The 21518-nt window shown below is 44.1% G+C and overlaps 1 protein-coding gene across 4 annotated transcripts in view; it reads left to right on the top strand.

The window, feature by feature from the left end:
- ERBB4 (erb-b2 receptor tyrosine kinase 4) overlaps positions 1-21518 on the top strand; it is a 600803-nt gene that overhangs the window by 441032 nt on the left and 138253 nt on the right. For all 4 annotated transcript variants that reach the window (XM_069860563.1, XM_069860561.1, XM_069860564.1 and 1 more), the window contains exons 5-9: positions 5217-5282; positions 13725-13843; positions 17506-17647; positions 19551-19664; positions 20141-20267. In XM_069860563.1, the coding sequence (XP_069716664.1) occupies positions 5217-5282; positions 13725-13843; positions 17506-17647; positions 19551-19664; positions 20141-20267 (568 nt within the window). The remainder of the gene's footprint in view (positions 1-5216; positions 5283-13724; positions 13844-17505; positions 17648-19550; positions 19665-20140; positions 20268-21518) is intronic.

Raw genomic sequence — 21518 nt, 5'->3', positions numbered from 1 at the left:
TTAAAGCTGAAGTAAAGTTTCATGTAAGTAATTGTGGTTTTTTGACAGTTAGACACAATGTCCCTGTTTTCTTGAAAACTGTTTTTCCAGGTCCCGTTCATTCTTTGAAGATGATAATGCTTGTGTTCAGTATGATCTGCACTGCACAGATGTGTCTTCTTCTGTAACCCCCTGTTATTTGCAGTGCTTCCCTGTCTCTAATGCAAGGTCAGGCAGAGCTCGAGCTGGCTCCAAATGAGCAAGAGTTTTGACTGGTGTGAAGTTCATAGTAATATTAAAGTTAGTCCTTGGAAAGGAGTAGAAAATGCATAAGATTCCTAGGAAAGCTTATACACATGTATGTAAGTTGGAAATACAATCTGTCCCCAGCTCTTGTCTCACTGCCTGTGATTGATGGAGATCACTCCACGTGTTGCCCAGGCCAGATGAAAGATTCCTTGCTTTTTAAAACTCCAAAACTAGTCTTAGAGAATTTTAGTTGCTGACATTTTTGGTATGCAAGCGATCCTGTTAATATCTGTGTAGGGAACCTCGGTCAGGCAGGGAGATGTTGGGGTAGAAGCAACTATACAAATACGAGACAGGACAGGTTGGTTAAGTGCTGCCGTTTATCACAGTAGAAGTAAAAATATCAGTGCAGATATGTCTTGTTAAAAAAAAACTTGAATTTTATGGGACTAATCCCATGTTGGAAAACTGTTTGGTGGTGATACATCCCGAGGTGAACTCCTCTGACATCAGTGAAGAAGAGTTTGATACAGGTAGAGGAACTGACCCTGAGATTTCTTTCTGTCTCCTAGAACACTTCTACAGGGAGGAAGAGAGCACAGGCTCTAGATATTTCTATAAGATCCTTTCTTCCTTTGCAGAAGGTTTTGCTTTCTCTTGTGACACGTGTCTCTCCTGGCATGGAGAAAGGAAATCCTGAAAACTGTGAGTCTGTTAGGTAATTAACTTCCAAATCAATAGAAGGGATCTGAAGGCTATGGCAGGGCTGGTGGAAAATGCAAAATGATTTTTGCTCAACAAAGGAATGTGAAGGAATGAATGTGTGACTATAGGAATAGTCAGACAAGGACAGGGAAAGCATTAGGGCCTGATAAAGGCAGAACAATCCGTCACAACAATGGTATCTTTAATTCTCGTTAATGCTGTGCTGAGGTGTTTGCATTGTATTTCTATTTTGTTATCTGTTCATACGTAAATCTAAGGAGTTTTAGCTGCCTAGAAAAGTAAGGCATAAGTGTATTTAAATCTTCTGTCCCACCTAAGCAGTGGAAAGAAGCGTCTGGGACTCTGACCATGAAGCGTTCCTGGAACTTTGTGGACCTTGGGGTAGTTTTGTCTAGAAAAATCTATGTGGCATCTCTATCATTTTTGCAGAACTGAGTTTTGTTAGGTGGAAGGATGAGTTTGTAAGCAGCTTACAGAACCTAATAAATGATTTATAGGTGTTTGGATAGTTAATCAATTATTTTAGACTGCTAGGTAAGTAAAGAGGCTGCTTATAAGCATGGCTTGTAACCATCAAACCCACTTTATTTTGACAGTGTTTGTTCACTCTTCAGTATCAGTGCACTGCAGATACGCTAACATTTATTAATGATTTATTAACCTGGTAGAATCCATCTCTAAATGCAAGCTTTGTGCAAAGTGAGACCATTTCTCCTCTTATTTCTGCTTCTCTTCTCCTACTGAGCGAGGTCTGCTTGAGGCAGCTGGCAGGGAAGAAGCAATGTTTCTTCTCTGTACTACACTCAGCTTAGAGCTAAGAGGAGGACTTCATTTTTCTTGTCTTGTCAGTAACTTAATCCTTTGCGGTTTTACTGTTCATGAAATAATAAAGTCAGTCTGGAGCCGCAGGAAAGCCCTGCTCAATTCTCGGGGAAGCACAAGGATGAAGTAACCTTGGTCTTTCCGAAGCTTGTCACCAAGCGGTTTCTGCTGGTGACTTTTCCTGAGTGGAAGAGAAGAAGCATCTCTTGTAAATTAAACTCTATCCTGGAAGTTACAACAACGATTCTCTGCACCGGAGCGCATAATGAAGATCTGTTGTGGTGGTATTGGCTTAAGGGAAGGCGAGCCCAGGAGACAAGCCATTGGATTTCTATGTGGAATTTGCCAAAGCAAAATTAATTTTCCTGTTCCAGTGGGAATCTGCCTTTTCTAAAACTTAGATTTCATAGCAGACCGTGTAAAAATTATGTAAGCCTCCCTTCTACTCCTTCCCTCCTTCTCTGCAGTCTCACAAACAGAATATCATCGCATACATAAAACCATGCAACTATTCAGGAGCAGAAATGTACTCGTGTGTCACATCTGTAACGAGGCGGGAGACTTTACCAAGTTCTTCCTCTCCAGATCTGGTTTGGAAAAAAAAAAAGTTTTACTTACATGCTATCACTGACGTGCAAGAATTAAGTGAACGGGCAAGGTAGAGCCCTGCAGAGATTGGATTTTCAGACAAATTCCAGCTAACTCTTGAATCCCGGTTTGAAGGCAGTTTGAACCCCGCGGTGATGGGCAGGGACGTGTCCCATTTGGGCAGCCTGATCCAGTGGGAGGTGTCCCTGCCTATGGCAGAGGGGTTGGAACTGGATGGTCTTTGAGGTCCCTTCCAACCCAAACTTTTCTATGATTGAAATAAGGGCAGATGTGAGTTGTTACAGACGGGCTGTTTCACTGCGGCTGAGCGTTCCTAGGTCCCACGGACTGCTACCAGGACTTTAGGACATGCAGCTTCTTTTGATGTCAAGAGCAGGTGGAGGAGATCGTAGGAAGGAGTTCTGCCTCTGTACTGCCTGCTGCGTCAAAAAAAAAGGAAGAGCACTTCTGCACTTCGGTGGTTTGCCATTTTTCAGTAGACATTTATTTTAGCCCCTACTGCTGCATGTTGGAGGGGTTTAGAATATTTGAGACACAAGGAATAATGGGAATAAGTTATTGTATGCCCAGAATGGTTTGATGATTTCTTTTCTCAAATCTGTTGGCTCAGCAGAATCTAAAAATGCCAACAAATCTGTACAGAAAGATCCGTGAGAAGTAATGGGATTATTTCAAGGACCTCATCAATCTTAGGGCCAATACATTTATTATTGACATATAAATCTATCTGTAAGACCCACTCCTCATTCAAATGCTCCTTTTGCTTCTGGCTGCTTACGTTGACTTGTGTTGGTCAGGGATAGCCAGTTTATAAAACCCTCTTCCTGGGGATCATTTTTATTCAGCTGGATGTCCACCAAAGCCAACAAACAAACTTAATTTTACTGAGTCTCCTTGCTTAAAATTCTTCCTTTAATTTGCTGGTTACCTCACCTTCTTTTTAAACTTCCTTCTTATAAATTAATATGGATGTATTTGCTTTCTGCACAGGGTTCCAGGAGTCTCTTAATAATCATAATAATTGTTATTACTGATTAAAGTTGCATTATCCATAGCAGATGGAGTCCCCTTGCTGTCAGCCAGGATGAGTTTGCATTATGTAGTTACAGTGCATTTGTGATCTACAGAAACAGATGGCAGAACATGACAGCAAATTATGGGCTGGTGATGTCAGCAACAACGCTTCCCGAGCGTAATTGCTTTAAATGAACACGAATGCAGGAAGGAGCTGGTAGTTTTAACAAGGTAGATGGCAAACAGCGTGGGGATCATCATCCAATCTCATCTCAGGAAGGCTGTGTGAGTGCTGGCTCTGGAAACGTAGGGAGAGAAGGTCCACGGAACTGTGACAGTGGGTTTGCTCATCAGTGCAAATATCATCCTTATATCCTCTGGTATAAGGATCTTGTAGATCCTTATACCAGAGGAGCAGAGTGCTGTTTGAGAGTGATCCAACCTTTGCTGAGAGGCATTTTGTGCTTTCTCCCAACACTGTGTCCCATCAGGGTGTGTGGGAGGTATCTGATTTAGTCTGGAGGAGCAGTGTTTGCAGGAGCCACTGTTAATGCAGGGCTGAAAGGTAAGCCTCCGGATCAGGTTCAAAATTCACTTAATAGATTCTTGGCTGTGTTCAGTGATGAATGAAAGTTTAATCAAAAATGAGGTTTGGTTCCTATGGTCAAAAGAGCAGCGGTAAGGATTGTGCATAGGCTTCAGTGGTGCTTATGCTGGGTTTCTCAGCTCATCCCTTGAACTCGGCGTAAAGGGCTCGGCTGCCTCCCCCTCAGGATTTTAGCAGCTGGGTTGCAGTGAAGCAGCCTCTCTGCGTGCACCATGGAAGCGTTTAGCATTCAGGAGGGAGAAGCCCAAAGAGCAGGAGTGGGACTGAGCTCTGGCCACATCTGGATGAGAGCGGTGGAATGAGGTCTTCACTCGCTCGCAGTAGGAACTGGCGTGGGACTGAGTGTTTTCTCAAGTAACGTGAGATGCAGCCAGAGGAGAACATGACAGGCCTTCTGCCTGCTTTCTGTTCTCTCGCGCCACGGTCAGCACTGAGCCATGAAATGGAAGCTGTGAACTCAACTCCCTCTTCAGCTCAAGCAGGTTTCAGCTGCTGTTTACTAAGTAGTTTGTAGCAGTTCATGAAAATTGCCATTGCTATCTCTTCCTCCTCCATCTGCATTTTACAATGGAAGCTCCTACAGTTCCTTTTCTCTTGAGAGCCTATACCTGTCGACCTGTGGAAGCACGATGTGGAACATTACTTTTAGGTTCTGAAGGAGCATGAGATTCCTTCAGAAGCACAACGACCCGCAAATTGAGCATCAGCAGTTGGAAATGGAAAGGTGCTATGTGATTTGATGGAGTTGGGTGGTTGCACAGGGCCCCTTTCCTTTGCCATGAGAGTAGACGTGAAGACTGTGCAAGGTTTTGGGGGTGGGAGTGGCATTTAGTCAAGGGGACCGAATGTTCAGATTGAATTGAACCTGAGACAGAGAGATGTAAGTCCTCTCTAGCACGGCCATCTCTTCCGCTGTGGAGGAACAAGTGGGTCCTACCTAGGACAGAGAGAGCAGCAGTGATAGCAGCAGGTGATGAAATTGTTCTTTGATCCTCCAGACTTGTTCATCTTTTTTGTTTTAAAGTGTCCTGGTCGTTATACCAGATTCTGCTATCTGCCTGGGCCTTTTTAACAGACCCTCTTTCAACCTTAATCAAGTATAAAACCCCTCCAAAGATGAGATGGACCCTCCTCTTCAGCACCTGCTGGATGGTGAAGAAGTGAAGGAAGCCCTGTTTCTCATCTCCCTCTCTTTCTGTCTGTCCTGCAGGTGGTCGCTGCCACAAGTCCTGCACAGGCCGGTGCTGGGGACCCACAGAGAATCACTGCCAGACCTGTAAGTACGCATGGCTGAGAAACAAAGGGCTGAAAAGTGATGTATCAGGGTTCCTACTTCTCTTTAATTGTGAAGGGATACTATAAATCCTGGTTTTTGAATAATTCTAAAACAGTTGAAGTTTTTTTCCATATATTGTTACCAACAGATGCTCTGCTTTTTCCCTACCTGTGTGGGGAATAAATATCAATTATTTTCTCTTCTCCCTTGTGCTTTCTAAAAATGCTTAAGCTCACTTGAATTTTCTTTTTGCTGCTTGGCGGCAACAGGGAGCGTGGCTCCTGAGAATATTGATGGGTTTTTTGGAATACACCGAAGTGAATACTGTAGGAACAGAAAGAACTACAAGGCATATTTGGAGATGTTTAATGATGGCCTGACGCTGCAAAGTTCCTCGTGCCAAAATACTCCGCTAATTTCAGTGGGATCCTGGGAATATTAGTTATCTTGCGGAATTGTTCTCTTTATAATAACTTGGAATGTATTTGAGCTGTGGTGAAAGAGAGAAGAATAGGTTTTCTGTGAAGGAAGTCCTAAGTGAAGGGCTGTTCACAACGTCTGTATGTCCTCTTGAATTTAGAGAGCATTAAAATGAATTAAAAAACTATATTGAGAGAGTTTCTTCCTTCGGTGCTTCCAGTTCTGTCAGGCAGGCACTGAAGAGCTGGAAGTGCAGTTGCAATATTAGCAAATACTAAAGAGGAGGAAATTGGGAGTTTTTTTTCCTACAAGTCTTTTCCTCCTTGCGGGAACAAAGCTCTTCCTCATGTTTCCATTCTTATGAAATTCAGAAAAGTGGAAATAGGTTGCGTTTACTGGAAATGAAATGGTTGCTGTCTCCTCAGGAGAGCCCTGCTCTGGCTCGTGCTTGTTTCCTCGGCGAAGTTGTAGATAGGAGGAAGGGATTGTGACTAATTAGCCGCTATCAAGTGAGCACACCGACCAACTCACTCGGCTGGTGATGGCCCAATGTCATCTGCCTTTTCTTCTGGAAATATCAGGAGCAGTGCAACTATGCCTCTCTTTTTTCTCTTGCCTACTCGGAGCAGGAGATAAGAGGAAATTAGAAATGGCAGACAGCTTGACATGAGCGTTTTACAGGTGAGCACGAGCAGGAAATCCAGCTGACCTCCTGTCCTTGGCAAAGCGAGGAGCAGAGGAGATGGAGCTGTGCGCCTGCAGAGGCTTTGCCACCCTGCCGGGTGCTGCTTTTCATTCAGGAGCATCACCTGATGCTGCCGGCAAAGCTGATGACAGCTAGAGCTCTGCTAAAGTTAGCGTTCTTATATTACTGTTTCATATTGAGCTTTATCTGCGGGTGTGATTAAAAATGCTTAAGGACAGGTTGTAGGAGTAACTGCATAATGAGCCGGGTACAGTGGTGCTAAGCAGGTTCTGCTTTATCTGAATTGAGCCAAGACGTCGCCCTCCTTTGCTTGCAGTCTTTATGAAAGCCCCAAAGGAGTCGGTGCTTAGCCAGCTTCATTACATCGAGGCTACGTGCTGAAGTAGATATCAGAAAGGGACTTGAACCCAAGCTAGCTAGATTTTTTTACATCACAGCTAGCTTAGAATTAATGCCAGTTCATTCTTAATCCTAACAAGAGGACTGTTTGTCTATTAAAACCAGTAACTCTGTAAGAATCTGGGTAGCGTGTCCAGACTGGATTACACTTGTTCAGGCTTAAGGTGGTTAGTTTATCCAAGGAGAAGACCTCTAAGCTTATCCAGTCAAACCATCAGCCCAACCCCACTATTCCTACTAAACTATGTCCTGAAGTGTTATGCCTACATGTTTTCCAAACTCCTTTAGGGATGGAGACTCCACCACTGCCCTGGATCAGCTCCCGAGGTCTCAGCCTCTACAAAGTTTTGTGCTCCAATCAGTGAACTGATTTGGTGGATGAAAGTAGTAATACCAGAGGGAGAAAAATCTACCTGTGGTGTTGGGAAGTCAGCTTAGCAGAGCCACACGGTGGGTTTGCTCCAGGAGTGGCAGCTTTCTCGCAGCAGTGACTGCCCTCACAATCCAAACAGGGAAGACAGGCTTAAACACAACTATGATTTTAATATACTGAACTATGGAAGGACGTCTGAGTTCCAGGGAGATACATAGATCACATATCTCTAATTTGAAATAGCTGCTCGGTGGCCTTTTACCTCCAAGCCTGCTCTGCTGCCTCTTGATTGTTAAGGATAGGAGTTAATTTTCTTCCTCTCCACCTCCCTGACCTCTCTGCACGTTGGCTAAACAGCAGGATTTAAGGAAAATCCTGGATATTAGGCCGGTGATAGGCATTTCTTCATTGCACTCTCTCAAAATGTCTTTTTCTGCAAACTTTTTGAAGCAAAGAAAGCAAGTAGGGACTCAAAATATAAAAATAAAAGCAGTGTTGTGCTTTCGCTGCCTTCATTTCTGACTTTAAAAAACATGCCTGGCTTTCAAAGTTGTGAATGTTATTCTTCAATACAAGCTGGAGATGGGATGAACTGTATCACTAACGTAGTGTATACCTTAACCCGGTCACCTTGGGGATGCGTGTCTTTCAAACGTGCATAGGAAAATGCCTCAGTGCTTCTTCATCCCCGTGTCAAACAGGTTTGTTCCTAGAAACAACTCCAAGGTACGTCTGCATTTTAATAATTTTATCTTTTTTTATTGAGTCTCTGAAGCAAAGAATTCTAATGAGCCCCCCTCCCGAGATAAGACTGCAATGATTTTCCTGGAAAAGGATAAAAAAATGAAAGATCTTAATCCATGTCTTTCATTTCAAATTACATATGGAAAAAAATCAAAATCCTTTCATTTTTTTGCATGAATACAATCTACCCAGCTTCTCCTTATGTTGCCTTCAAGCAATGTCTCTCTGTACTCCTGGCTTTTTCTGAAACGCCACCTGCATCTGACTCTGTCCTTACGTCTTTCTTGAGGCGACAGTAACGTTTAGGTGTTTCAGAAGACAATTAATATGAAATTTAAATAAGCTGTTCTCTTAGGAGATAAAGAAGATGTAATTTCAGGGTACTGTTTTATTCAGTTCACAATCCATTTTCTCTTTATAATTAAATTATTAGTAAATATTCATATTGAACATTACAAGCTAGACAGTGTTCTTTGTTTCGGTGTCAGGAAAGGCTAATGTGGAAATACTTTATGAAAGAATCTATTTTTCAAAGAGTATTGGGTACCCACTAAATAGAATGTGAACCACTTAAGCACAAGAACAATCACTTTGGGAAGTTACTAAATGAATTTGAAAATCTGTGGTCAGCTTCTTAGTATTTTTGGTGTCTGTTGAGAGTTTGGGTTTATTTTACTTTTCATATGAAAAGAAATCGAAACTTTTACAAATGGAATAGGTTATTTTATTGTAATGACCGATGATGCACTTTGTCCTGGAGGAACGTAACTGAAATTGAAGAGAAAAACCTAAATTAAAATATAAGCCCAGCAAAGGGAATGCAAAACAGGCAAATGGCCTTTAAATCAAACCCGAAACACAAATGTTCAGCCAGTGTAAAATGCTCTGTGACTGTGTAGGTGTACGGGTGTTTGTCCTGAGCACAGATGTGTTTGTGCAGTCTTTGTGGAGCTGATGGTGCTGAGAAGAGGAAGGTGCCGATGCAGTAGGAACCCAATTAGCGCAGCAAAAGGCAAGTGGGAGCCTGGTGGGGGAGGCGGAAAGAGCTGAACCAGCAGCTCAGATCAATCAGGGTAACCCAGCATTTGTGCTTGGAGCCAGCATCTTTAATTAAAATCCTTGTATTTATCTAATAACTTTGCATGTTCATAAGACTTTTTCATTGATTGCAGTTTCTTCCCATTTTTCCCTTCATAGATTTATAGTGCCCTGACATAATTAAAGATTAAGGGAAACAATAAGAGAGAGTGATTAATTGCACATATATATGAAATGCCCGTTCCACCCTGTCCCCACCAGAGTTTACTGCTTTATTGCAGTGCAATGCTAGAAGAGATCGACCGTGTCCTGCATTCCCCAGAAACCTATCCCAACGCATGGCACATGTTTTCCAGACCTTGGTGTTTGCCACTGTCTTTTGGTGTCCTGGCCCAGACTGTGACAGTTCAGTGCATCCCAACTCTCACATTTCTTGGGATGCCGCAAAGTAGGCATCAGGGCAGGTAGTTGTGCTGGTCCTCAAAAGTCTGGGTTGAAACCTGGGGCCTGAGCTGTGATTAGTGAAGGCTCACCTCTCGCTTACATTGGGTGAAGAAACAAGTATCCGGCACCTAGCATTCCTCTGAGGTTCCAGCCTGGAGCTCCTGGATCTCCTATGTGTGTCTGGGCTGAGAGGAGGATGCGATGAGAAGGCTCCTGATCACCCTGGGCACCAGCTCCCCGTGTGGACGGTCTCCACGCCAGGGAGCAGGAGGAGGTCAGTATTGCTCCACTCCTCTCTCTCTTGGCTTGCAGCAGGGTTCCTCTGGGTTGGCACTGCCTGTTTGCAGCCGGTGCCCAGTTCCCTACCATCTGTCCCCTCTCTCTTCTTGGCACCATCTCAAGCCATGTGTCCTCTCTAGGAGCCACCCATCAACATCTATCAACCTGAACGTATAGTTTGGTATTTTGGGTAATATTTACCCTTACGTTTCACTCTTTCCGATAGGTCTTGAGGCACAGATATAAAATGAATTAATTGCATTTGAAGGAAAGATTTATTTTGGGGTTTTTTGGGGAAAAGCTCACAATCTTTTTAAATCAGTGCAGCCATGAGTAATTTCTGTAGGGCGCCCACATGGTAGAGATTGCAGGAAGCTGAACTGTTGAGTTAGGTTTTTGGAATCTGAATGATCAGATTGTTCCAGGGCTTCAAACAATACCTGGTAATTCCTTGTGCTTTTTTTGCTTTGGGGAAAGCCCTTCATTGCAAGCTATCTAGAATAAGCATCCTGAAAAACTTTCTGAGCCCTCTCAGCTCTTTTCTGGCTTGGCGTGTGGTGCCCCTGGAGATGCCTGGCAGGTCAATAGCACCAGCAGCAGCTATAATGCAAATGCTGCGTGCAGCCAAACACAAGATAAATATGGCTTGTTGTGGCCTTTTCCTAGAATGAAATGTTGACATTTCTGTTGGCGTTATTTGTTTTCTGAGCAAAATAAACAATTAGGGAAGGACAGGGACAAACCTTTAATGTAACTATACATTTCGCAAAGAGCTTCGTAACTTCCTGGTCTTCGGGAAAGCTCAGAATGCTTCCTACCCTGCACAGCATTTAGGCTCTCATTAAGGTAATGCCTAACCATAAGCAAGATGTGCCTTCTGAAGGCACCGTGGCCAGGACTGTGCTGCCACAGAGATGATGTGAGGGCTGGAGCACCTTCCATATGAGAGAGTTGGGTTGTTCAGCATGGAGGCTGCGGGGAGACCTTAGAGCAGCTTCCAGTGCTGAAAGGGGCTACAGGAAAGCTGGGGAGGGGCTCTGGATCAGGGAGGGCAGGGAGAGGATGAGGGGGAATGGATTTGAAGCTGAAAGAGGGGAGATTGAGATGAGATCTCAGGAAGAAATGTTTTGCTGTGAGGGTGGGGAGGCCCTGGCCCAGGTTGCCCAGAGCAGGGGTGGCTGCCCCATCCCTGGAGGGGTTCAAGGCCAGGCTGGATGGGGCTTGGAGCCCCTGATCCAGTGGGAGGTGTCCCTGCCCATGGCAGGGGGTATGAATTGGATGGGCTTTGAGGTCCCTTCCAACTCAAACCGTTCCATGATTCTATGAAACAGGGCTGCAGCCCTGCAGGTCGGTCCCAGTATGGGGCTTTCTGGGGTGAATTATTGCAGTCTAAGTTAAGGAGTTTTTTGAAAAATGATGGTATCTGAGCCTTTTCACATTGCACAAGACTTATAGCAGGGCTGTAGTGGAGAATGAGTAATTCAGATGACTTTGTCTTAGCCGCATAGTGTGAAAACAGCTGAAAAGTTGTCAGTGAATCGCTTAAATCTGTGGCTGCTGTTGGAGATGGTTTCCCACTGCTGTTTAAGCCACACAGCCTAGGGAAGTGCTTTTATCTGCAGCTCAGCTTGGAAGAAGTGTGTAATCCTGTCAATTCAGGTCCTGGCTCGCTAGAAAGAAATGCTTCTGAGCTGATGAGACGAGCTCGCCTTTTTGGGGTGGTCAGTGTGGTTTGTGGGCCCAGGAGAGGCAGGGCCCTCCTCCCCTCCAGGCAAGGGATTCACCCGCTCAGGGCTTGTTTTTGAGGAGACGGTGGTGGAGGATTCCCAGGAGCTCTTGCAGCCCATGGTGTGGGACACGCTGGTGGGCCCTGGCTTCTTCACCCCTGTCAAAGTCTGCCAGGAACCATCCTCATGGGGAAGCGATGGTTGTGTGGTGGTGGCAGACACCTTAACCCGCTCTCAACAGCAGCTGATGCTGAGGGCAATAAATGATAATCGAGTTAATATGGTGGCTCGTGCTAATTGTCTACACAGAGCTGCTTTACGTGGAAACTTCCCGGGTTTAAGTGAGACATTTGTACAGCAGCAGCGTGGGATGCTTTTTAACAGTGTCCTGCCAGTGAGTGACCGTGGCGTGGGGTCACGTCCTCTTCTCATTGATCGTGTGCAGCTGGAGTTTGTCTCCTTGGAGCTCTACCTCTAGGGCAATGAAAAAGGGAAAAGAGAGAAAGGATCGGTGCTGCTGTGACTTGTTAGGGGTGATAGGTGGGATGGGGCCACTGAGGGGACCCCCAACGCTGTCTTCTGCCTGTAGAGCTTGCTTAAGGGGGCACCAAGCATGCATTGGGGGGCAGCAGCTGTTTGTGTGCCCCCTGCTGCCACAGCTGGGGTTCAGTGCGTGGTCACGAGCAGACGCTGTGTCAGAGGGAGGCAGAGGGCTTGCGTGGTGCCCCCTTGGCTCGGGGGCATCGCCTTGTCGAGGGGTGATGCAGGGAAACGGAGGGTTTGGGTCATGGGACGGAATGAAGTGAGCGTTCTCTACCTCTCCGCTGATGGCACAGGGGGGCCTCTAGCAAACAGGGGTGTCGCTTCCTTGTGAGGTGAAAGCAGAGGGACTGGTCTGGTGCAAATCGAGGGCCAGTGTCTGGACTGGCAGGGGACGATGAGCAGTCACTGACCTAACGAGACCTTCGTTCATTTTCATGAGATGAGCCTCTGTCAGCTCCTGGCATGTACGTTGTGCTTCACGTATCCCGTTTCACGTCCCTGTCCTAATGTTTATCAATGCTGTTACTTAAATAATCAAATCCTTCTAATCTGTTTCTCTAGCAATGTTGACAGCAAGTGCATTCACCGAAGTTTCCCGTATCTCTTCCATCAGCTTTCATAAGGCACAAAAGTGTTCGCTGTCTGGGGCTTTGCCTCTGGCATCAGCAAGGTGGAATTACTCTGAAAGTGTCTTGCTGTATGCTGTAGATTATAAATGATGATTTCTCCTTCATTATTTACATTTTTATGTCCTAAATAAATCCTGTGTGCGTCAGGAAGCCTTGCCATTACCTTAAGCGTTTCCAGAATTTGTATTGGAAAGTACTTAGAAAGGAGTTACAAATATGTTAAGTAGCAGAATTGAGCAGAAAGTTGGATGGAATTTTTGTGTTCTCTGGCTTCTCAAAAAGTCTTTTCCACTGAGAAGTCATTAAAAGCTTTTAACAAAATAAATGGTAAAGGTTAATTGCAGAAGAGTAACATCCCTGGTTTTATCTGGACAGCTGACAGCCCAGTTTCTTGGCATTCCATAGGCAGCAGTTGTTATAGTCCTGCGGACAATATTAATTTCATTTTTCAATAAAATAAAGATACAGGCTCCAGCTGAGTGAGGGGAGGGAGGTGCTCCGCTTGCTGACCATTCTTTGCAGAGGAGTAAGCCCTGAGGTACAGTGATGTGGTGCCACTTAAATCCATGCACTTTTCAGTTGGTAGAATATAGTTGTTGCCCTGTGAACAAAGGGTGGATTGTGTTGTTTAAGAAAGGTAAGTTGGGTTTCCAAATGTGTTCCTATCTGCAGGTTATATTCTGATCTGTTGCCATGATGAAGAACAACATTTGTTTCTGAGATTGCCAACCTCACTCTGCATTTCTCTCATTTATTCGGCATCACTGTTCTTTCTGGGGAAAAACTCACGTGGAACTGGTGGGCTCTTCTGTTATTTTGTGTGTGCGTGTTTCATATCCTTCCATCAGCTGTTTACAAAACCTAATGACTTGAAAATAAAATTCCACTAGAATTTCCCAGGGTAGGAGCAGACTCGTTAAAAATTCTTCCTCCTCAGTCCTTGAGCAACATCTCTGTTCCTGAAGAGGTTGTTGTGATGGTGTCCAGGAGGACGTGAGTGCCCAGTGCCGTTGAAGCAATTACCTTCAAACCTAAGGGGTTCTTCAGTGTGCTCTTGAGTTTGTTGTTCTCGGTGTGTAGTTGAAAAGCATTCTCCTTACCTCTGATTCTGACGTGTTCGTTTCTCCTGCTTCCTCCTAGTGACGAAGACCGTGTGTGCAGAGCAGTGTGATGGACGGTGCTACGGGCCCTACGTCAGCGACTGCTGCCACCGGGAATGCGCTGGAGGCTGTTCCGGACCTAAAGACACTGATTGCTTTGTATGTGTGAGACGTAACTTATTTCTTGTGCCTGGCAGTCACACTGCAAGCTCTTAATGCTTTAATCCATGAAATTCACAATTTTGTCCCTTTTAATGTATTGTATGCACACTCCCAGATTTAGACTGCAAATTTTAGCATTTAATATTTTTCACATTATATTAACATCGCTTATCTGCTTAATATTACCCATTAACAGATTTATGAGATTTGTAAATACAGATTGGGCACCATTAATATGCTAATCTCTGATTTTTATCTATTGCTTTTCTAAAATTAACCTTTAGAGGTGATGGGGAATTTTTAGACCTATTTATCATTACATTGGAGCATGGCTTTCACTCCTGCTCTGTGTGCTTTTTATTTGAAAGTCAGGAAAAAAAATTAACTGCTCTTTGAAAGGTGTTCCCTATTACTGCCAGACTTGATTTAAATTCAGGTTTTTTACTGGCCATGCTTCTTTGTGGAAACGGAAGGAAAGTGGTTTTGAAAATACTTTACCTCAAATGCCTGCAACTAAGTTGAAAAGAGGAAAAGGCTCACTTTTTCCTTAAAAAAATTGACAATCTGAACATACAGGCCTTTAGACAAATTGGTCTTGTTTGTAATCCTTTATTTATAATAGTGTAAGCAGCTTCAGAACCCAACACTGAGCTCAAAAACTGTGTAGCTCATCACACTGAGTTGCTGAGACAAGTTTTGCTTGTGTTTCCAGGGGAAACAAACCTAGATCTCAAGAAGCCTGGAACTAGAACACGCATGGAGAGGTGGATTCTTAAAGGTGGAAGTTTTTGTTGGCTTTGGGCCAGACAAATGGGAAATTAACTTTCTTTCCCATGTCATGTACAGTCTAAAAAGGAAAGAAGAAAAATGCAGTTAGTGTTCCTGTATGACTGTTGAGGAACATCCTCAAGGCCAATATGTTGATGTGTGTCTGTTTGCAAAGATTAATCATAGAATCACAGGATGTCCTGAGTTGGCAGGGACCCACAAGGACATCGAGTCCAGCTCCTGTCCCTGCCCAGGACACCCCAACATTCACACCGTGGGGCTGAGGGTGCTGGCCAAACCCTTCTGGAATATTGTCAGGTTTGGTGCTGTGCCTGCTTCCCTGGGAGCTGTTCCAGGGCTCCACCACCCTCTGGGGAAGAACCTTCTCCTGATGTCCAAATTAACCCTCCCCTGGTGCCTCCTCGGGTCCTGTCCTTGGTCACCAGAGAGAAGAGCTCAGCGCCTGCTCCTCCTCCTCCCCTTGTGAGGAAGCAGTTATTTGCAGCGTTAGCTCCACAGTACTGCAGCCTGAAAGAAAATGAATGAGACTCTCTGCATTGTGGCAGTTATGGAAATCTGTATGCTAAAAATCAACTAGCGTGTTTGTTCTGATCCAGCAGAGAAGCACCCAGGGCTTTATTCTCATTCCCTCCTGGCCTGAGAGCCATGTCAAAGTGCGGCGGGGGGCTGGCAGTTTTCAGGCCTCGTCATTGCTTGGTTAGAACATGCTGCGCGAGCAGCATAACCCTCCAGGCGATGGACACTGTGCTCAGCTGAACGCTGAGAGACACAGCTTTGTTTTTTTACCCCGTGTTTTCCTGTGCTTTCGTTCACAAATAGGCGACGTTTAGCACCGAATGCTAGAAGTTTGCATATATTATTGAAGCAATTACAAATGTATACAAAGCACTTTAGTTATAAATTAGAAGTTCCCAAATCTTGCAGATGAGCTGGAAGTGCCATCTTTCCGAAGAGCATTGGTGCGCTTTACCTTATGAACTTGCTAAACCGTTATCAGATGGTTGTCATGTACATGATAGAGTACCTTTTAATTCAACAGCAGATGTAAAGAATGTGTTGAAGCAACAAAGTAAATTAGTATTTATTAATAAGTGAAAGTACAGTCTACGAAGCATCACAAATCCTTTAGCGTATTATGGCAGCTTGCAGCAGCATCCTGTGGTAAATATGGTTTGAGTATTTCCAGATAACATTAATCCATCCTCCTCCATATGCTGCCATAAAATCATTTGCATACTCAGTGTCTAATGAGACTAAGACAATAATCATCATCTGACATGACTGCAAGCAAGCATGCTAAAACACAGTTTTAGAGATGTTCTTATCTTGTATTCAAAACCAAACTGGATCTAAAACTTGAAATGCATAGGAGAAACCTGGCTGAGTGTCCAGTGGCTACGGAAAGGTGACACAACCCTATTTGTAGGGTGGACTTTGCATTGAGTTCTTAGTGATGATGTAACTGACTGAATTCATCTTTGTAAGGAAGAAAAAGAAAAAAGATCTAATTCTAGGAGTAACAGACAATTTCTGTAACTTGCATTGGAAAGAACCAGAAAAGACAGCATCAGCGACTGGGCTTAGCTCTTGCTCCATGTAGGACTGTGCCTTCATCATGGCACTGCCTGTGCATTTCAGAAGCAGATTTTACCCTTCTCCCGTTGTTGCATTATTGGAATTTCTGTTCTCAAATCTTTTGACATGATGAGTAACCTCCCTCTGTCCCTCTGGTCCTGAACCAGGTGGAGATAAGGACTGTTGTTTGAGTAAAAGCTGCAGAACAGAGAGATTTTCTTCACTTTTCTGCCTGTCCCGGCTCTGGTGGGGAGGGGACTTGACACACACGTCGGTACACGTGTTCATTCTTTTAAAGGCTGAAAACAGTCTGTATTTTTTACAACCTGGTAAAGGACCAGGAGGATTTATCCCTGGACTAAGATTTCTAAATCAACTTGGATTCTGGAAGACAGATTAGTGGGGGAGCGCAATCTGGTGGCAGTGGTTGCTTGAACTGCTGGAGGGATCCAAGCCAGGCTGCAGCTTTCATATTCATATGAAATCTGACATTTACGGTACTCTTTGTGAGTATTACTCCCAACAGTTTTTTATAAGCTGTGGTTAAAACCATAGACACGATATGCGGTGATAAGGAATGTCAAAATCAGTAGGGTTTTTCTACTACTAATTATCAACCTTGCATGGTCAATTATTTTCCCTGTATACCATTACTCCCTTTATCCACACGCTTGCCTCTTCATTTGTCAGGGCCCTGTCCTCGGTCAGCTGCGGGTGGCTGAGCTTGAATGCTAAGTGATACAAAGTCCTATTTTCTTTTCTCAGTGTGTGAAGCAACTGACCTTGTTAAACTTGCCACTTAGGGAAATGATCCCCTCCTGTGCTAACTCCAAAGGAGTCCTTATTCCTCTTGCTTTCTAATTAGGAATTTCACTTTTCAGCCAGGCGATGGACGCATGCTGTAAGAAATCTAAAGATTGCACCCCCGAAAAAGTCATTAGCATTTGTTTAGGCTGACTATGATAAATAGCAGTTCACTCTTGGCAGTTTCAGAACGTCCTATCGAGTTGTGAATTAGTTGATTGTTAGTAGTAACAACAGTTATGAAACCAGTTACAGTGGTGTTATGTTTTTGGAGGAAGTGCTGTAGCAGCCAACTGTGTTTCAGATTAAGTCATGTATTTGCCAAGATCCTAGCAAGAAATCTGAGTAGCCAAAAAGAAAGTCAGAAAACTATGTATCACATTCTTCGCTGTAGCAGCAAGTCTGAACAATCGGGAGTCTATTTTAAACTAAAACCCCCCAAAAGCAGCTATGAGATTTTATTGAATCTGTTTTTCTCCCTTGTTTTACAGGCCTGCATGAATTTCAATGACAGCGGTGCCTGTGTCACGCAGTGCCCCCAGACGTTTGTGTACAACCCTACCACCTTCCAGCTGGAGCACAACCACAATGCCAAGTACACCTATGGGGCTTTTTGCGTCAAAAAGTGCCCACGTAAGTGCTGCGTTAGCCGCCGTTTCCTGCAGCGATGGAAAGTTTTAAGTTGTGTTTCAGGAACCTTACGCAACAGTGAGAGAATGAGAGCTAAGTGCGTAGCGCAGTAGCTCAAATCACTCCACGTGTGCTTGCAGCTGGTAATAACTCAGCTTTTTTAACCAAAGGCAGTGACGTTCTGAGTTGTTGATGCTTTCCAAGTATCCTTCACTATAGTGGTTTACTTAAAGAAAAAGAAGTCGCTACATTTCTGCTTTCTTGGCCACCATTTGGTATGTTCATGCTCTAGATTAGCACTTGACCATCTCAAAATGAGCTCTTAATATAGTGCCAAAAGGCTGTATTAGTGGGATGGTAAAAGAAAAATAGCAGTCCACCCCCAGTGCTCCCTGGCACCGAACGCGTTCGTCATACTGATGTCCTTTTCTTAACTTGGAGTAACGGTGGCTTGACAGAAAGTTACCATAAATATTTTCTGAGCGGCTCTGTCCCAATGGGGAAGAAAAATGCAATACTGGTAACAATGCAGTCTGAAATTCCAGAGTAAAATTAGAGGGGAGGAGGGAGTTAAAATAGGAATAATCCCTTGGCTGTAAAATCCACATGCTCTGAGATGCCAGACAGATGATGGCAAGTAACAAGAAAATGTAGAGGGTCATCGCTTACAGTCTTTGATCCGGCTGGTTTAGTTGGAAAGGAAAATAGGAGAGGCAGTATTCTTGCTCTCTCTTGCATTCCCAGCAAGTTTACAGTTCTGTTGAGCGTTAATTATTTCATACATAAATTACCAATAAGGAGGATGAGTAATCTATAATAATTGGAAGCATAATTCAACCCAAAGCAAATGCCAAATTTGGAATCTCTGTGGGGCAGTTGATGTTGGCAGCAGACTGAGGCGCTGACTGTCGAGGCTTGGTTCTGTCTAACAGAGCGGTGGGGTTTTTGAAGCTAGATAAGATTTATTATAAAACTGATGTACCATGTGCAAAGTAAAGGATATGATTCTTTGTCCATGTTCTTCCTTGAACCTTTTTTCCCTTTTTTCCCTCTTTCTTGACATTATTAAGCTTTCAATTAGGTAGCATCGGTCTGTATCCCCTTTGGCAGTTGTTCTACATGGCATAACTGAAATACTTGTCTTGTGCAGTGCTTTATCCCAGATGTGTGAATTTGTGTATGTATGAAGGTTACAGAGCAGAGCAGAGCATCTTTTGAATTTTCTCCGATTACTGTAGCTTTTTCTTATCACAAATAATGATAAAATCAAATTGAGTCAGGAGGGAGGATCAGGTCTGACAGTTCATGTATTTTCATAAGTCTACAAAAACATGGCCTCATTATCTCGCTTATACACTTAGAATCATAGAATCATTAAGATCTTCAAGTCCAGTCATCAACACAACCCCAACATCCAGTACCTGAAGAGACTACATGAAAGCTGGGGAGGGACTGTTCACAAAGGCTTGGATTGATAGGATGAGGGGCAATGGGTATAAACTGGAGAGGGGCAGATTTAGACTAGACAGAAGGAGGAATTTCTTCATCATGAGGGTGGGGAGGCCCTGGAAGAGGTTGCCCAGGGACACCCCATCCCTGGAGGGGTTCAAGTCCAGGTTGGATGGGCCCTGGGCAGCCTGATCGAGTAGGAGGTGTCCCTCTGCCCATCACAGGGTGGTTGGAACTGGATGATCTTTAAGGTCCCTTCCAACCCAAACTTTTCTGTGATTCTATGCCTATCAAACCATGTCTGCTTATGAAAACAATGAATGTTAAATGTTAGTGTCAATGTGGAAGTGCTGAGATAATTAATAATATGGATCAACGTGAAAGTCTGAAAACAAGCATCTCGATACTATTTAGTCCAGTGGTTCACCTCCTGCCAATATCTTCTTTTTCTCTATAGACAACTTCGTGGTAGATTCCAGCTCTTGTGTCCGTGCGTGTCCAAGCTCCAAGATGGAGGTTGAAGAAAATGGCATTAAGATGTGCAAACCCTGCACTGACATTTGCCCTAAAGGTAGGCAAAAGGGTGGTTCAGTCAATGCAGTCTATGCAGAGCAAAGCAGGGTGTTATTTAGCATGAAATACACAGCTTTTTTTGCTGTATAAGTGGAGTGTTCCTATCAAGCTCTTGGCCTTACTGAGTTCCTGCAGTGTGTAGGGCACAAATAAATGGCACGGCCACCAGGCTGGTCTGAGCTGAGTTACCAGCTACCTGTCTGCAGCTGGCTTGAATGGGATTTTCTCTGGTTCATTCCTTTAGATTCAATGTGAAATACCGTGCTCTGTGTTCCTTTCACAGAGGTACTTTAGCTTATTGCTTGGTTTAGATTGGCACATGCTTCTTCGGGAGTAGGGATGAAGGGTGCCATGGTAACACCTCTCCGCTGCTTTATCACTGAAAGAAGTGAAGGTTCCCATCTAGAAGGCCAACATGTTCTGGTTTAGTAATCGTTTTTCCTAGCTCTTTACAGAAACTCCTTGTTTTGGCAGCGTGTGATGGTATTGGAACGGGGAGTTTAGTGTCAGCTCAGACGGTGGATTCCAGCAACATTGACAAGTTCATCAACTGTACCAAGATCAATGGAAACCTCATCTTCCTTGTTACTGGGATTCATGGGTAAGTGACACAACGTTTAGATGTTGCTTCACGGTGCCAGCTGGAACGAATTACTTCCACCTCTTAATGATGGCCACAGGCTGCTTTTCTGGAATAGCAGATCCAGGGTGAAATAGTTTTCTGCCTTCCATTACGAGGGAAACTGTTACCTTGATTCTTGTGGTTCATCTTGTAGGGAAAGAAAGGATGAAATGGGCTGTTTGCATTAGAAAGAGTCAAGACAACTGTGATCTTTGGATATTTTATGAAATCCTCAGCACTGGCTTAACATAATGGCTGATTAGACAATAGAAGGGAGAAAGGGAGGTTACCTTGTGTTAGTTTGTTGTATGTTCCATGGGATCAGCAGCCTGGTGTGCGGAATATGCGGGGGGAGTGCCTCACCTAGCATAACGTGTCACTGCCTGCCAGGCTGTCTCTGCACATGCATGCAATAAAGCTGCCCTCTTGTCAATACGATTTGAAATATATATCCCAGTTTCAATTGCAGAGATGTGCGGATCGGGATTTTAATGCAGTATTCTGGTCTAAATATGACTGCATATTGAAGAAGCCTTAGTTGAAGATATGGAGTAACGGAACCAGTATTTAAGAGTCTCGCAGGTGTCTCCTTCTACAGGAAGAGGATCCAGCCAGACGCCAGTGCCCTGATGTTTACAGCGTGGTGTTCTGTGCGTTTGGTGAAGTAGCAAAGGTGAATGCACGGTGCTGGTGCTGCAGGGGGCAGGATGTGTCCAGGGATGACACGCCTGCTCTCTTCTGATGGTCAGCTGAGGTCCAATGCCACTTTCTTGTCTTGATCCTTTCTGTCATTGAGAGAACACTAATATAATTGTATCTTCTCACTCATTCAAGCCTTCAAGTTGTAATCAGCCACGGTGAATTACACGTGGCATTTTGAGCTATTTCAGGACTTATTAAAGTGAGCAAAATCCTCAAAATGCACAAATAAGATTAAACCCTTTTGCCCTTTTGTTACCGTAAGCATGCAGATATTTTGTGGTACATTAACAGTGTGAAGTACTCAATTGCTTCTACCGCTGCATAAGCTGCAAATTTTAACTTGATTTTTAGGTTCTTCAGCACTTTCAACATTGCTTGCAATTGTTTTTCAAGATTTGATATCTTAGATACAGTTCCCAAACCAGCTCCATGTTTGCAGCTTTGTGGCATAGTGCAAACGTGATTAACTGATCGTCTGCAGGTTGATCTGGAATGGAATTCTGGCGTGAGTAGTGCAAGCAGATATTT

The sequence above is a fragment of the Phaenicophaeus curvirostris genome, chromosome 7, assembly GCF_032191515.1.
Source record: "Phaenicophaeus curvirostris isolate KB17595 chromosome 7, BPBGC_Pcur_1.0, whole genome shotgun sequence".
NCBI classification, from domain to species: Eukaryota; Metazoa; Chordata; class Aves; order Cuculiformes; family Cuculidae; genus Phaenicophaeus; species Phaenicophaeus curvirostris.
Note: the sequence above shows the minus strand (reverse complement) of the source record. Positions and strands in the feature narration are given on the sequence as shown.